At 44.8% G+C, this 17,382-nt stretch overlaps 1 protein-coding gene across 1 annotated transcript in view; it reads left to right on the forward strand.

Moving 5' to 3' along the window:
* LOC139230428 (CD166 antigen-like) overlaps nt 1–17,382 on the forward strand; it is a 132,353-nt gene that overhangs the window by 50,553 nt on the left and 64,418 nt on the right. Inside the window, exons 10-12 of the mRNA XM_070862267.1 lie at nt 1,163–1,198; nt 2,333–2,459; nt 6,170–6,251. Of these exons, the coding sequence (XP_070718368.1) occupies nt 1,163–1,198; nt 2,333–2,459; nt 6,170–6,251 (245 nt within the window). The remainder of the gene's footprint in view (nt 1–1,162; nt 1,199–2,332; nt 2,460–6,169; nt 6,252–17,382) is intronic.

Here is a 17,382-nt window from a genome sequence, read left to right on the forward strand (position 1 = left end):
CCTGGGAGCAAAGCGAATTAAGGGATAGTGTGGGACGGTGGGGTTGAGGTAGAAGATCAGCCACAATCTTGATAAATGGCAGAGCAGGCCGAAGACTCCTGCTCCTAATTCTTATGTTCTTATTGGCCTTACTGTTTCAGTGTTGGCCTACAGCTCCCCTAGTGGCTTAGTGTGGAAATGTGGCCAAGTGTGGGAGTGAGGCATGGGGAACGGTGCTGAGTTTGGTGATAAGGCACTACTTGAGGCATGAGGATGGTCTTGGTGCCTCCGAATTGGAGGGGGTGATCGCCAACCAGGATCCCTGCTCCTGATCCCTGTGCTGGAATGTTTGCGGGTGTGGGGGTTGAGGACAAAGCTGGGCTGTGATGCCCACATGGTCAAATAGCCTGCCCGCATTCACACGTGAGAAACGGCCTCTTGTGTGAGGTACAAGTTGGTGACCATGCAACTGTGCCTGCCGGGGACAAGGGCAAACTGGGTAAAACTATTTAGGGGAAAAATAAAAAGGAAGACTTGCATTTCTACAGCACCTATCATGACTTTACAGACTATGAAGTACTTTCAGAGTGCAGTCACTGTTGTAATGTGGGAAACGCGGCAGCCAATTTGCGCACAGCAAGCTCCCACAAACAGCAATGTGGCAATGACCAGATAATCTGTTTTAGTGATTTTGATTGAGGGATAAATATTGGGCAGGACACCAGGGATAATTCCCCTGCTCTTCTTCGATACAACACCAATGGAATATATTACAGTCACCTGAGAGGGTGGCCAGGGACTCAGTTTAAGGTGTCATCAGAAAGACAGCACATCCGACAGTGTAGCACTCACAATACTGCTCTGAAGTGTTGGTCTAGATTATGTGCTGACGGCACTGGAGAGTGACTTGAACCCACGATCTTCTGACCCACAGGCAAAAGTGTTTCCCACTGAGCCACAGCTGACACCTTAGTACAAAGGCATAAGAAGAATGGACTAAAATTGCCACTTCTGTGCTCCCTGCTCATGGTGAAATTGCATGCCCCTGAGTGTCTGTCCAAATGTTGCCCATAACACAAGAGGTAAAGTAAAGCAGCTTCCAATGTCGGGGTTGCGGAGTGGGGGTGGGGGGCTGTAGACAAAGGATTTTGCTGTAACATCTTATCATATTCTGTTTCAACAGTCATTGCAGTCATTGCTGAGGAAAGGCATTCAGAAGGTATGGAACATGTCAGCAGTATAGTGCTTGATGTTCGCTGTTAGATTAAATGTTACCTGGGCTGTGATCGCTCGATCCGGGTGAGATTAGCGGAAGGACGGTTAAGGCGATCATGTGACAGTTCTCTCGCCGCCATTTTGGCAGAGGCGTTAGACTACCACCAATTAGAGAGCAGATGGAGGACGATCACTTGATACCGTCCATCCACGAATATCGCCAACAGGGACTTCTAACCCATAGTTTCTGTGATACCATTATTTATTAAGGCAACATTATATTGTGTATCCTCTATATCCCATTGTACCCCACTATGTGCCCTTTATATCCAACTCTCCCCCATTGTGTATCCTCTATATCCCATTGAATCCCACTATGTGCCCTTTATATCCAACTCTCCCCCATTGTGCATCCTCTATATCCCATTGAACCCCACTATGTGCCCTTTATATCCAACTCTCCCCCATTGTGTATCCTCTGTATCCCATTGAACCCCACTGTGTGCCTCTCTATCTGACTCCCCCCCAATTGTGTATCCTCTGTATCCCATTGTACCCCATGTTGTGCCCCTCTATCTGACTCTCCCCCATTGTGTATCCTCTATATCCCATTGTACCCCATGTTGTGCCCCTCTATCTGACTCTCCCCATTGTGTATCTTCTATATCCCATTGTACCTCATTCTATGCCCTCTCTATCCGACTCTATCCATGCTCTGTCCTCTATAAATGACTACACCCTATTATTGATCCACCATATTCCATTGCATATCTATATCCCACTGTCACACATTGTTTATCCCATTGTCATCTATTGTATACCCTCTGTGTCCTGTCATTACTCATTGTGTACCTTCTATATCCCAGTCTATCCCATTGTATATCCTTTGATTCCTGTCGTCACTACACAATAACTTGCATTTATCGGGCACCTTTAACATAGAAAAACATTCGAAAGTAATGGAGAGTTCAGGAGGGGTTGTAAGACTGGAGGAAGTCATGGGGACAAGGAGGGGCAAGGCCATGGTGTGATTTAAAGCCAAGGGGGAGAATTTTATCGGCTGCACGCATTAAGTAGCTTTATTTCCCGCTGGCCTCCTTGATGTATTTCTTCTATATTTTGACTTTGTTGCTCACAGGTAGTATCGGAGAAGTCAGACTGTACAAGGCCGGGATGGTTATTGGAATCATAGTGACACTAATGTTTGTTGCATTCTTTGCCACCATCGGATATTACATGTGCTACTACAGGAAGAAGGAAGAGAAGTAAGTCACCCAATCACATTCTTCCATCAAATTAACATCCCGCCCACATCCTGAAAATTACAGAGGATTACACAGAACGTACAGCCCAAAAACAGGCCATTCAGCCCAACTGGTCCGTGCCAGAGTTTATGCTCCACACGAGCCTCCTCCCATGCCTTCACATTACAGAAAAATTATAAAGGAGCAAAGTGCGTGAAAAAGACAAGCTTGAAGGCTCTGTGCCTCAATGCGAGGAGCATTCGGTATAAGGTGGATAAATTAACTGCGCAGATAGCAGTTAATGGATATGATGTAATTGGCATCACGGAGACATGGCTCCAGGGTGACCAAGGCTGGGAACTCAACATCCAGGGGTGTTCAACATTTAGGAAGGATAGGCAGAGAGGAAAAGGAGGCGGGGTGGCGTTGCTGGTTAAAGAGGAAATTAATGCAATAGTAAGGAGGGACATTAGCTTGGATGATGTGGAATCGGTATGGGTGGAGCTGCGGAATACCAAAGAGCAGAAAACCATAGTGGGAGTTGTGTACAGACCACCAAACAGTAGTAGTGAGGTTGGGGACAGCATCAAACAAGAAATAAGGGAGGTGTGCAATAAAGGTACAGCAGTTATCATGGGCGACTTTAATCTACATATTGATTGGGCTAACCAAACTGGTAGCAATGCGGTGGAGGAGGATTTCCTGGAGTGTATTAGGGATGGTTTTCTAGACCAATATATCGAGGAACCAATGAGAGAGCTGGCCATCCTAGATTGGGTGATGTGTAATGAGAAGGAACTAATCAGCAATCTTGTTGTGCGAGGCCCCTTGGGGAAGAGTGACCATACTATGGTAGAATTCTTTATTAAGATGGAGAGTAACACAGTTAATTCGGAAACTAGGATCCTGAACTTAAGGAAAGGTAACTTCGATGATATGAGGCGTGAATTGGCTAGAATAGACTGGCAAAGGATATTTAAAGGGTTGATGGTGGATAGGCAATGGCAAACATTTAAAGATCACATGGATGAACTTCAGCAATTGTACATCCCTGTCTGGAGTAAAAATAAAAGGGGAAGGTGGCTCAACCATAGCTAACAAGGGAAATTAACGATAGTGTTAAAGCCAAGGAAGAGGCATATAATTTGGCTAGAAAAAGCAACAAACCTGAGGACTGGGAGAAATTTAGAATTCAACAGAGGAAGACGAAGGGTTTAATTAAGAGGGGGAAAATAGAGTATGAGAGGAAGCTTGCAGGGAACATAAAAACTGACTGCAAAAGCTTCTATAAATATGTGAAGAGAAAAAGATTCGTGAAGACAAATGTAGGTCTCTTGCAGTCAGATTCAGATGAATTTATAATGGGGAACAAAGAAATGGCGGATCAATTGAACAAATACTTCGGTTCTGTCTTCACGAAGGAAGACACAAATAACCTTCCGAATGTACGAGGGGATAGTGGGTCTAGTGAGAAGGAGGAACTGAAGGATATCCTTATTAGGCGGTAAATTGTGTTAGGGAAATTGATGGGATTGAAGGCCAATAAATCCCCAGGGCCTGATAGTCTGCATCCCAGAGTACTTAAGGAAGTGGCCCTAGAAATAGTGGATGCATTGGTGATCATTTTCCAACAGTCTATCGACTCTGGATCAGTTCCTATGGACTGGAGGGTAGCTAATGTAAAACCACTTTTTAAAAAAAGGAGAGAGAAAACGGGTAATTATAGACCGGTTAGCCTGACATCAGTAGTGGGGAAAATGTTGGAATCAGTCATTAAGGATGAAATAGCAGCGCATTTGGAAAGCAGTGACAGGATCGGACCAAGTCAGCATGGATTTATGAAAGGGAAATCATGCCTGATGAATCTGCTGGAATTTTTTGAGGATGTAACTAGCAGAGTGGACAAGGGAGAACCAGTGGATGTGATGTATTTGGACTTTCAAATGGCTTTTGACAAGTTCCTGCACAAGAGATTGGTGTACAAAATCAAAGCGCATGGTATTGGGGATAATGTACTTACATGGATAGAGAACTGGTCGGCAGACAGGAAGCAGAGAGTCGGGATAAATGGGTCCTTTTCAGAATGGCAGGCAGTGACTAGTGGAGTGCCGCAGGGCTCAGTGCTGGGACCCCAGCTCTTTACAATATACATTAATGATTTAGATGAAGGAATTGAGTGTAATATCTCCAAGTTTGCAGATGACACTAAACTGATGGCAGTGTGAGCTGTGAGGAGGATGCTAAGAGGCTGCAGGGTGACTTGGACAGGTTAGGTGAGTGGGCAAATGCATGGCAGATGCAGTATAATGTGTATAAATGTGAGGTTATCCATTTTGGGGGCAAAAACACGAAGGCTGAATATTATCTGGATGGCGGCAGATTAGGAAAAGGGGAGGTGCAACGAGACCTGGATGTCATGGTCCATCAGTCACTGAAAGTGGGCATGCAGGTACAGCAGGTGGTGAAGGCGGCAAATAGTATGTTGGCCTTCATAGATAGGGGATTTGAGTATAGGAGCAGGGAGGTCTTACTGCAGTTGTACAGGGCCTTAGTGAGGCCTCACCTGGAATATTGTGTTCAGTTTTGGTCTCCTAATCGGAGGAAGGACGTTCTTGCTATTGAGGGAGTGCAGCGAAGGTTCACCAGACTGATTCCAAGGATGGCTGGACTGTCATATGAGGAGAGACTGGATCAACTGGGCCTTTATTCACTGGTGTTTCGAAGGATGAGAGGGGATCTCATAGAAACGTATAAGATTCTGACGGAACTGGACAGGTTAGATGCGGGAAGGATGTTCCCGATGTTGGGGAAGTCAAGAACCAGGGGACATTGTCTGAGGATAAGGGGTAGGTCATTTCGGACTGAGATGAGGAGAAACTTCTTCACTCAGAGAGTTGCTAACCTGTGGAATTCCCTGCTGCAGAGAGTTGTTGATGCCAGTTCATTGGATATATTCAAGAGGGAGTTAGATATGGCCCTTACAGCTGAGGGGATCAAGAGGTATGAAGAGAAAGCAGGAAAGGGGTACTGAAGGAATGATCAGCCATGATTTTATTGAATGGTGGTGCAGGCTCGAAGTGCCGAATGGCCTACTCCTGCACCTATTTTCTATGTTTCTATGTTTCATCTCACCCCATCAACGTACTTTTCTAATCCTTTCTCCCTCATGTGTTTATCTAGCTTCCCCTTGAATGCATCTGTGCTATTCGCCGCAACCACTCTCATGTGGTAGCTTAAAGTTTCTGGGGTGCACATCGCAAAACTGCGCACACCCAGTTCTCGATACGGCCGCCATTTTTGAGTTAACGGCCATTGGAATGTGTAAGCCCAAGTTACTGCCATGGCAACGAAGAAAAAATAGTCACTAAAGGCAATGTCTCCACTGCTTTAAAATTCTTATCCATGGTCTCGTCCCTCCCTGTCTCTGTAACCTCCTTCAGCCATACAACCCCCCGAGATCTCTGAGCGCTCCTCCAATTCTGGCCTCTTGCGCATCCCCGGATTTCAATCGATCCACCATTGGCGGCCGTGCCTTCAGCTGCCTCAGCCCTAGGCTCTGGAATTCCCTAAACCTCTCCACCTCTCTCACATAGACAAGCCAACTCAGCACATTCTCAGGGCGGAGCCTGGGGCCTTGTGTGTAGCTTAGCAGCTCGCTGCCTTGCCCAGCTGAGTACTGAAACCTTCTTTTATCATGCTTCCAAAATTTAGCTGATATCTGTTTGTTTAAGGAAACCTTTGGAGGATTTAGAGGAGCGGAGTGCTATGGATCCAGGAAATATCCCTTCTACACCTGAAAAGGTTGATGGAAAGGTGGGTCATTTTAATGCACAACAGTATCGTCGCATACTTCATTTCTTTTCTATTTTCCTCTGTATTTTTCCTCACAGATTGAGTTGGTTGCAGCATCCGTGCTCATAAAAGGACCTTTATTTATGCTCCCTCCTCCTTTATTCATGGTCGTTCCCCCTTTATTCATGGTCTCTCCCCCTTTATTCATGGTCTCTCCCCCTTTATTCTGGTCTCTCCCCCTTTATTCATGGTCTCTCCCCCTATATTCATGGTCTCTCCCCCTTTATTCATGGTCGCTCCCCCTTTATTCATGGTCGTTCCCCCTTTATTCATGGTCTCTCCCCCTTTATTCATGGTCTCTCCCCCTTTATTCTGGTCTCTCCCCCTTTATTCATGGTCTCTCCCCCTATATTCATGGTCTCTCCCCCTTTATTCATGGTCGCTCCCCCTTTATTCATGGTCTTCCCCCCTTTTATTCATAGTCTCCCCCCTTTATTCATGGTCTCTCCCCCTATATTCATGGTCTCTCCCTCTTTATTCATGGTCTCTCCCCCTTTATTCATGGTCTCTCCCCCTATATTCATGGTCTCTCCCCCTTTATTCATGGTCTCTCCCCCTTTATTCATAGTCTCCCCCCTTTATTCATGGTCTCTCCCCCTTTATTCATGGTCTCTCCCCCTATATTCATGGTCTCTCCCCCTTTATTCATGGTCTCTCCCCCTTTATTCATAGTCTCCCCCCTTTTATTCATGGTCTCTCCGCCTTTATTCATGGTTTCTCCCCCTATATTCATGGTTTCTCCCCCTATATTCATGGTCTCTCCCCCTTTATTCATAGTCTCCCCCCTTTTATTCATGGTCTCTCCCCCTTTGTTCATGGTCTCTGGAATATTGAGTGAGTTGAGTGTCATCGCTGTTCTGTTTCTCCCTCTCCGGCACCCGCAATTCCCCAATGAGCCACCCACTGGGCGAGAGACCTGGCCTATGGTTCGGGCCTTAGAAACCTCCGCCCGCCGTGGTGTCCCGCCGTGGACCGCCGTGCCTTTTTCTCTTAAAATAGAATTCTGTTTGGTTGCTTGAACAGTAACAAATTCAGTCTTCTGGTTATAATCATTTGATTCCTTAACTTCAGCACGACAAGGCAATTTTCAAGTGGAGTACAGTCACAGATAGAGTGTGCGAACATTGTGGGCCGCCCAGACCTGTGTGAGAACACCACCGCAGGTGTGGACTATAAATAGAGCTGGAGCGTCAGGCCCTGGAACATTGTGGCGGAGGTGCGGTGAATGAGGGTACGGGGCCCAGAAGAGCCGAGGGCCCAGGGGCAGCACAGGCCAGCCTACACTGTGATATGTGAGCGCACTAGGTCCATGCAGTAGAGCAGGTCTCCAGTCGTCCTGGTTAACCCTTGCCACTGGATAAACACCTAGCTCTGTCGAGCCCGTGTGGTGGTTGATGTGCAACGGTACACCACACGTTAAAACAATCCACCCACAGGCATCTTCCACCCCGTCAATTGGAGTTCAGGATTGGAACATCGGGTCCTTCATTGAAACACATGTGAACTCTTGTGGAAGCAAGTTATCCTCATTCGAGGGACCGCCCATGATGATGATGATGTGCGAACCTAGGCATGAGTGTCTCCGAGCTCTCGAACAAAGGAAAAAAGCTTACATTTATACACTGTTTCCCTATCAAACTGAAGCAGGCATTGCCTAATATGATAGTCTTTGGCTACTGCAAAGATCAGAGCCACATCTGCATCTTCTTCAACATACATCAACAACGGTAGACGCACACAAAACATTGTAGCCCTGCTGTGTGAGCATAAACCACTAGCCTCTCTTGACTTTCCCATCCTATCATAATGGGCCCAAGTTTCCCCAGGAGATGCTCCTATTTTTTTGGAGCAACTAGTTTTTTTTGGAGTATCTTAAAAATCGCAATTCTCCCCATTTAGTTTGCTCCAGTTTAAGTGAGTTAGTTCAGTTTCTTTTTCGTTCAGTTTTTTTTTTCAAAAGGGCCACTTACGCCTGTTTTGGCCATTTAAGCAAGTTTAGCCAGCGAAAAGTTACTCCAAACTCACTTAGGCCAGCGTATGTGGCCACTTTTTTACGCTCAGAAAAACCTTGCGGAGACTTAATAAATCAGCGCAGGTAGCCAGAGATTGGGAGGGGGGTGGGGTGGGGAAGGGAAGAGAGAGGATTTTGTAAAGCACTAAACACCTTCACAACAACATTAAAGAAGCATAAGTACATTTAAAGCACTAAGCACTAAACAAAACAGTACATTTAAAGCACCAAGCACTAAATAAAGCATAAAAATAAGCATTCAATAACAAATAAAAAACACAAGGAAGCTGAGAGGACCTGCACCAAGACTTACAAAGCACAAAAGGTAATAAGCAATTAATTAACAAATAAAAAATAGAAGGAACCCTGCACCTAAAGCACCAAGGCCAAAGTAATAAGCAACCAATCAATAACAAATAAAAAATAGAAGTTCTACCTTTATGTGAAGGGAAGGTGTTTCTGTCAGTGTCTCTATCAGTGTCTATCTCTCTGTTTCTGTCAGCCTCTCTCTGTGTTTCTGTCAGTGTCTCTATCAGTGTCCATCTCTCTGTTTCTGTCAGTGTCTCTCTGTGTTTCTATCAGTGTCTCTATCAGTGTCTATCTCTCTGTTTCTGTCAGTGTCTCTCTGTGTTTCTATCAGTGTCTCTATCAGTGTCTATCTCTCTGTTTCTTTCAGTGTCTCTCTGTGTTTCTATCAGTGTCTCTATCAGTGTCTATCTCTGTTTCTGTAAGTGTCTCTCTGTGTTTCTGTCAGTTTCTCTATCAGTGTCTATCTCTCTCTTTCTGTCAGTGTCTCTCTGTGTTTCTGTCAGTGTCTCTATCAGTGTCTATCTCTCTGTTTCTGTCAGTGTCTCTCTGTGTTTCTGTCAGTGTCTCTATCAGTGTCTATCTCTGTTTCTGTCAGCCTCTCTCTGTGTTTCTGTCAGTGTCTCTATCAGTGTCTATCTCTGTTTCTGTCAGTGTCTCTCTGTGTTTCTGTCAGTGTCTCTATCAGTGTCTATCTCTGTTTCTGTCAGTGTCTCTCTGTGTTTCTGTCAGTGTCTCTATCAGTGTCTATCTCTCTGTTTCTGTCAGTCTCTCTCTGTGTTTCTGTCAGTGTCTCTATCAGTGTCTATCTCTCTGTTTCTATCAGTGTCTCTCTGTGTTTCTGTCAGTGTCTCTATCAGTGTCTATCTCTCTGTTTCTGTCAGTGTCTCTCTGTGTTTCTGTCAGTGTCTCTATCAGTGTCTATCTCTGTTTCTGTCAGCCTCTCTCTGTGTTTCTGTCAGTGTCTCTATCAGTGTCTATCTCTCTGTTTCTGTCAGTGTCTCTCTGTGTTTCTGTCAGTGTCTCTATCAGTGTCTATCTCTCTGTTTCTGTCAGTGTCTCTCTGTGTTTCTGTCAGTGTCTCTATCAGTGTCTATCTCTCTGTTTCTGTCAGTGTCTCTCTGTGTTTCTGTCAGTGTCTCTATCAGTGTCTATCTCTCTGTTTCTGTCAGCCTCTCTCTGTGTTTCTGTCAGTGTCTCTATCAGTGTCTATCTCTCTGTTTCTGTCAGTGTCTCTCTGTGTTTCTGTCAGTGTCTCTATCAGTGTCTATCTCTCTGTTTCTGTCAGTGTCTCTCTGTGTTTCTGTCAGTGTCTCTATCAGTGTCTATCTCTCTGTTTCTGTCAGCCTCTCTCTGTGTTTTTGTCAGTGTCTCTATCAGTGTCTATCTCTCTGTTTCTGTCAGTGTCTCTCTGTGTTTCTGTCAGTGTCTCTATCAGTGTCTATCTCTCTGTTTCTGTCAGCCTCTCTGTGTGTTTCTGTCAGTGTCTCTATCAGTGTCTATCTCTCTGTTTCTGTCAGTGTCTCTCTGTGTTTCTGTCAGTGTCTCTATCAGTGTCTATCTCTCTGTTTCTGTCAGCCTCTCTCTGTGTTTCTGTCAGTGTCTCTATCAGGGTCCATCTCTCTGTTTCTGTCAGTGTCTCTCTGTGTTTCTATCAGTGTCTCTATCAGTGTCTATCTCTCTGTTTCTGTCAGCCTCTCTCTGTGTTTCTGTCAGTGTCTCTATCAGTGTCTATCTCTCTGTTTCTGTCAGCCACTCTCTGTGTTTCTGTCAGTGTCTCTATCAGTGTCCATCACTCTGTTTCTGTCAGCCTCTCTCTGTGTTTCTGTCAGTGTCCCTATCAGTGTCTATCTCTCTGTTTCTGTCCGTGTCTCTCTGTGTTTCTGTCAGTGTCTCTATCAGTGTCTATCTCTCTGTTTCTGTCAGCCTCTCTCTGTGTTTCTGTCAGTGTCTCTATCAGTGTCCATCTCTCTGTGTTTCTGTCAGTGTCTCTATCAGGGTCTATCTCTCTGTTTCTGTCAGTGTCTCTCTGTGTTTCTGTCAGTGTCTCTATCAGTGTCTATCTCTGTGTTTCTGTCAGTGTCTCTCTGTGTTTCTGTCAGTGTCTCTATCAGTTTCTATCTCTCTGTTTCTGTCAGTCTCTCTCTGTGTTTCTGTCAGTGTCTCTAACAGTGTCTATCTCTCTGTTTCTGTCAGTGTCTCTCTGTGTTTCTGTCAGTGTCTCTATCAGTGTCTATCTCTGTTTCTGTCAGCCTCCCTCTGTGTTTCTGTCAGTGTCTCTATCAGTGTCTATCTCTCTGTTTCTGTCAGTGTCTCTCTGTGTTTCTGTCAGTGTCTCTATCAGTGTCTATCTCTCTGTTTCTGTCAGCCTCTCTCTGTGTTTCTGTCAGTGTCTCTATCAGGGTCCATCTCTCTGTTTCTGTCAGTGTCTCTCTGTGTTTCTATCAGTGTCTCTATCAGTGTCTATCTCTCTGTTTCTGTCAGCCTCTCTCTGTGTTTCTGTCAGTGTCTCTATCAGTGTCTATCTCTCTGTTTCTGTCAGCCACTCTCTGTGTTTCTGTCAGTGTCTCTATCAGTGTCCATCACTCTGTTTCTGTCAGCCTCTCTCTGTGTTTCTGTCAGTGTCACTATCAGTGTCTATCTCTCTGTTTCTGTCCGTGTCTCTCTGTGTTTCTGTCAGTGTCTCTATCAGTGTCTATCTCTCTGTTTCTGTCAGCCTCTCTCTGTGTTTCTGTCAGTGTCTCTATCAGTGTCCATCTCTCTGTGTTTCTGTCAGTGTCTCTATCAGGGTCTATCTCTCTGTTTCTGTCAGTGTCTCTCTGTGTTTCTGTCAGTGTCTCTATCAGTGTCTATCTCTGTGTTTCTGTCAGTGTCTCTCTGTGTTTCTGTCAGTGTCTCTATCAGTTTCTATCTCTCTGTTTCTGTCAGTCTCTCTCTGTGTTTCTGTCAGTGTCTCTAACAGTGTCTATCTCTCTGTTTCTGTCAGTGTCTCTCTGTGTTTCTGTCAGTGTCTCTATCAGTGTCTATCTCTGTTTCTGTCAGCCTCCCTCTGTGTTTCTGTCAGTGTCTCTATCAGTGTCTATCTCTCTGTTTCTGTCAGTGTCTCTCTGTGTTTCTGTCAGTGTCTCTATCAGTGTCTATCTCTCTGTTTCTGTCAGTGTCTCTCTGTATTTCTGTCAGTGTCTCTATCAGTGTCTATCTCTCTGTTTCTGTCAGCCTCTCTCTGTGTTTCTGTCAGTGTCTCTATCAGTGTCTATCTCTCTGTTTCTGTCAGCCTCTCTCTGTGTTTCTGTCAGTGTCTCTATCAGTGTCTATCTCTCTGTTTCTGTCAGTGGCTCTCTGTGTTTCTGTCAGTGTCTCTATCAGTGTCTATCTCTCTGTTTCTGTCAGCCTCTCTCTGTGTTTCTGTCAGTGTCTCTATCAGTGTCTATCTCTCTGTTTCTGTCAGTGTCTCTCTGTGTTTCTGTCAGTGTCTCTATCAGTGTCTATCTCTCTGTTTCTGTCAGCGTCTCTCTGTGTTTCTGTCAGTGTCTCTATCAGTGTCTATCTCTCTGTTTCTGTCAGTGTCTCTCTGTGTTTCTATCAGTGTCTCTATCAGTGTCTATCTCTCTGTTTCTGTCAGTGTCTCTCTGTGTTTCTGTCAGTGTCTCTATCAGTGTCTATCTCTCTGTTTCTGTCAGCCTCTCTCTGTGTTTCTGTCAGTGTCTCTATCAGTGTCTATCTCTCTGTTTCTGTCAGCCTCTCTCTGTGTTTCTGTCAGTGTCTCTATCAGTGTCTATCTCTCTGTTTCTGTCAGTGTCTCTCTGTGTTTCTGTCAGTGTCTCTATCAGTGTCTATCTCTCTGTTTCTGTCAGTGTCTCTCTGTGTTTCTGTCAGTGTCTCTATCAGTGTCTATCTCTCTGTTTCTGTCAGTGTCTCTCTGTGTTTCTATCAGTGTCTCTATCAGTGTCTATCTCTCTGTTTCTGTCAGTGTCTCTCTGTGTTTCTGTCAGTGTCTCTATCAGTGTCTATCTCTCTGTTTCTGTCAGCCTCTCTCTGTGTTTCTGTCAGTGTCTCTATCAGTGTCTATCTCTCTGTTTCTGTCAGTGTCTCTCTGTGTTTCTGTCAGTGTCTCTATCACTGTCTATCTCTCTGTTTCTGTCAGCCTCTCTCTGTGTTTCTGTCAGTGTCTCTATCAGGGTCCATCTCTCTGTTTCTGTCAGTGTCTCTCTGTTTTTCTGTCAGTGTCTCTATCAGTGTCTATCTCTGTGTTTCTGTCAGTGTCTCTCTGTGTTTCTGTCAGTGTCTCTATCAGTGTCTATCTCTGTTTCTGTCAGCCTCCCTCTGTGTTTCTGTCAGTGTCTCTATCAGTGTCTATCTCTGTTTCTGTAAGTGTCTCTCTGTGTTTCTGTCAGTTTCTCTATCAGTGTCTATCTCTCTCTTTCTGTCAGTGTCTCTCTGTGTTTCTGTCAGTGTCTCTATCAGTGTCTATCTCTCTGTTTCTGTCAGCCTCTCTCTGTGTTTCTGTCAGTGTCTCTATCAGGGTCCATCTCTCTGTTTCTGTCAGTGTCTCTCTGTGTTTCTGTCAGTGTCTCTATCAGTGTCTATCTCTCTGTTTCTGTCAGTGTCTCTCTGTGTTTCTGTCAGTGTCTCTATCAGTGTCTATCTCTCTGTTTCTGTCAGTGTCTCTCTGTATTTCTGTCAGTGTCTCTATCAGGGTCCATCTCTCTGTTTCTGTCAGTGTCTCTCTGTGTTTCTATCAGTGTCTCTATCAGTGTCTATCTCTCTGTTTCTGTCAGCCTCTCTTTGTGTTTCTGTCAGTGTCTCTATCAGTGTCTATCTCTCTGTTTCTGTCAGTGGCTCTCTGTGTTTCTGTCAGTGTCTCTATCAGTGTCTATCTCTCTGTTTCTGTCAGCCTCTCTCTGTGTTTCTGTCAGTGTCTCTATCAGTGTCTATCTCTCTGTTTCTGTCAGTGGCTCTCTGTGTTTCTGTCAGTGTCTCTATCAGTGTCTATCTCTCTGTTTCTGTCAGCCTCTCTCTGTGTTTCTGTCAGTGTCTCTATCAGTGTCTATCTCTCTGTTTCTGTCAGTGTCTCTCTGTGTTTTTGTCAGTGTCTCTATCAGTGTCTATCTCTCTGTTTCTGTCAGTGTCTCTCTGTGTTTCTGTCAGTGTCTCTATCAGTGTCTATCTCTGTTTCTGTCAGCCTCCCTCTGTGTTTCTGTCAGTGTCTCTATCAGTGTCTATCTCTCTGTTTCTGTCAGTGTCTCTCTGTGTTTCTGTCAGTGTCTCTATCAGTGTCTATCTCTCTGTTTCTGTCAGCCTCTCTCTGTGTTTCTGTCAGTGTCTCTATCAGGGTCCATCTCTCTGTTTCTGTCAGTGTCTCTCTGTGTTTCTATCAGTGTCTCTATCAGTGTCTATCTCTCTGTTTCTGTCAGCCTCTCTCTGTGTTTCTGTCAGTGTCTCTATCAGTGTCTATCTCTCTGTTTCTGTCAGCCACTCTCTGTGTTTCTGTCAGTGTCTCTATCAGTGTCCATCACTCTGTTTCTGTCAGCCTCTCTCTGTGTTTCTGTCAGTGTCCCTATCAGTGTCTATCTCTCTGTTTCTGTCAGTGTCTCTCTGTGTTTCTGTCAGTGTCTCTATCAGTGTCTATCTCTCTGTTTCTGTCAGCCTCTCTCTGTGTTTCTGTCAGTGTCTCTATCAGTGTCCATCTCTCTGTGTTTCTGTCAGTGTCTCTATCAGGGTCTATCTCTCTGTTTCTGTCAGTGTCTCTCTGTGTTTCTGTCAGTGTCTCTATCAGTGTCTATCTCTGTGTTTCTGTCAGTGTCTCTCTGTGTTTCTGTCAGTGTCTCTATCAGTTTCTATCTCTCTGTTTCTGTCAGTCTCTCTCTGTGTTTCTGTCAGTGTCTCTAACAGTGTCTATCTCTCTGTTTCTGTCAGTGTCTCTCTGTGTTTCTGTCAGTGTCTCTATCAGTGTCCATCTCTGTTTCTGTCAGCCTCCCTCTGTGTTTCTGTCAGTGTCTCTATCAGTGTCTATCTCTCTGTTTCTGTCAGTGTCTCTCTGTGTTTCTGTCAGTGTCTCTATCAGTGTCTATCTCTCTGTTTCTGTCAGTGTCTCTCTGTATTTCTGTCAGTGTCTCTATCAGTGTCTATCTCTCTGTTTCTGTCAGCCTCTCTCTGTGTTTCTGTCAGTGTCTCTATCAGTGTCTATCTCTCTGTTTCTGTCAGCCTCTCTCTGTGTTTCTGTCAGTGTCTCTATCAGTGTCTATCTCTCTGTTTCTGTCAGTGGCTCTCTGTGTTTCTGTCAGTGTCTCTATCAGTGTCTATCTCTCTGTTTCTGTCAGCCTCTCTCTGTGTTTCTGTCAGTGTCTCTATCAGTGTCTATCTCTCTGTTTCTGTCAGTGTCTCTCTGTGTTTCTGTCAGTGTCTCTATCAGTGTCTATCTCTCTGTTTCTGTCAGCGTCTCTCTGTGTTTCTGTCAGTGTCTCTATCAGTGTCTATCTCTCTGTTTCTGTCAGTGTCTCTCTGTGTTTCTATCAGTGTCTCTATCAGTGTCTATCTCTCTGTTTCTGTCAGTGTCTCTCTGTGTTTCTGTCAGTGTCTCTATCAGTGTCTATCTCTCTGTTTCTGTCAGCCTCTCTCTGTGTTTCTGTCAGTGTCTCTATCAGTGTCTATCTCTCTGTTTCTGTCAGCCTCTCTCTGTGTTTCTGTCAGTGTCTCTATCAGTGTCTATCTCTCTGTTTCTGTCAGTGTCTCTCTGTGTTTCTGTCAGTGTCTCTATCAGTGTCTATCTCTCTGTTTCTGTCAGTGTCTCTCTGTGTTTCTGTCAGTGTCTCTATCAGTGTCTATCTCTCTGTTTCTGTCAGTGTCTCTCTGTGTTTCTATCAGTGTCTCTATCAGTGTCTATCTCTCTGTTTCTGTCAGTGTCTCTCTGTGTTTCTGTCAGTGTCTCTATCAGTGTCTATCTCTCTGTGTCTGTCAGCCTCTCTCTGTGTTTCTGTCAGTGTCTCTATCAGTGTCTATCTCTCTGTTTCTGTCAGTGTCTCTCTGTGTTTCTGTCAGTGTCTCTATCACTGTCTATCTCTCTGTTTCTGTCAGCCTCTCTCTGTGTTTCTGTCAGTGTCTCTATCAGGGTCCATCTCTCTGTTTCTGTCAGTGTCTCTCTGTTTTTCTGTCAGTGTCTCTATCAGTGTCTATCTCTGTGTTTCTGTCAGTGTCTCTCTGTGTTTCTGTCAGTGTCTCTATCAGTGTCTATCTCTGTTTCTGTCAGCCTCCCTCTGTGTTTCTGTCAGTGTCTCTATCAGTGTCTATCTCTGTTTCTGTAAGTGTCTCTCTGTGTTTCTGTCAGTTTCTCTATCAGTGTCTATCTCTCTCTTTCTGTCAGTGTCTCTCTGTGTTTCTGTCAGTGTCTCTATCAGTGTCTATCTCTCTGTTTCTGTCAGCCTCTCTCTGTGTTTCTGTCAGTGTCTCTATCAGGGTCCATCTCTCTGTTTCTGTCAGTGTCTCTCTGTGTTTCTGTCAGTGTCTCTATCAGTGTCTATCTCTCTGTTTCTGTCAGTGTCTCTCTGTGTTTCTGTCAGTGTCTCTATCAGTGTCTATCTCTCTGTTTCTGTCAGTGTCTCTCTGTATTTCTGTCAGTGTCTCTATCAGGGTCCATCTCTCTGTTTCTGTCAGTGTCTCTCTGTGTTTCTATCAGTGTCTCTATCAGTGTCTATCTCTCTGTTTCTGTCAGCCTCTCTTTGTGTTTCTGTCAGTGTCTCTATCAGTGTCTATCTCTCTGTTTCTGTCAGTGGCTCTCTGTGTTTCTGTCAGTGTCTCTATCAGTGTCTATCTCTCTGTTTCTGTCAGCCTCTCTCTGTGTTTCTGTCAGTGTCTCTATCAGTGTCTATCTCTCTGTTTCTGTCAGTGTCTCTCTGTGTTTTTGTCAGTGTCTCTATCAGTGTCTATCTCTCTGTTTCTGTCAGTGTCTCTCTGTGTTTCTGTCAGTGTCTCTCTCAGTGTCCATCTCTCTGTTTCTGTCAGGCTCTCTCTGTGTTTCTGTCAGTGTCTCTATCAGTGTCTATCTCTCTGTTTGTGTCAGTGTCTCTCTGTGTTTCTGTCAGTGTCTCTATCAGTGTCTATCTCTCTGTTTCTGTCAGCCTCTCTCTGTGTTTTTGTCAGTGTCTCTATCAGTGTCTATCTCTCTGTTTCTGTCAGTGTCTCTCTGTGTTTCTGTCAGTGTCTCTCTCAGTGTCCATCTCTCTGTTTCTGTCAGGCTCTCTCTGTGTTTCTGTCAGTGTCTCTATCAGTGTCTATCTCTCTGTTTGTGTCAGTGTCTCTCTGTGTTTCTGTCAGTGTCTCTATCAGTGTCTATCTCTCTGTTTCTGTCAGCCTCTCTCTGTGTTTCTGTCAGTGTCTCTATCAGTGTCTATCTCTCTGTTTCTGTCAGTGTCTCTCTGTGTTTCTGTCAGTGTCTCTATCAGTGTCTATCTCTCTGTTTCTGTCAGTGTCTCTCTGTGTTTCTGTCAGTGTCTCTATCAGTGTCTATCTCTCTGTTTCTGTCAGTGTCTCTCTGTGTTTCTATCAGTGTCTCTATCAGTGTCTATCTCTCTGTTTCTGTCAGTGTCTCTCTCTGTTTCTGTCAGTGTCTCTATCAGTGTCTATCTCTCTGTTTCTGTCAGCCTCTCTCTGTGTTTCTGTCAGTGTCTCTATCAGTGTCTATCTCTCTGTTTCTGTCAGTGTCTCTCTGTGTTTCTGTCAGTGTCTCTATCACTGTCTATCTCTCTGTTTCTGTCAGCCTCTCTCTGTGTTTCTGTCAGT

The sequence above is a fragment of the Pristiophorus japonicus genome, chromosome 19, assembly GCF_044704955.1.
Source record: "Pristiophorus japonicus isolate sPriJap1 chromosome 19, sPriJap1.hap1, whole genome shotgun sequence".
NCBI classification, from domain to species: domain Eukaryota; kingdom Metazoa; phylum Chordata; class Chondrichthyes; family Pristiophoridae; genus Pristiophorus; species Pristiophorus japonicus.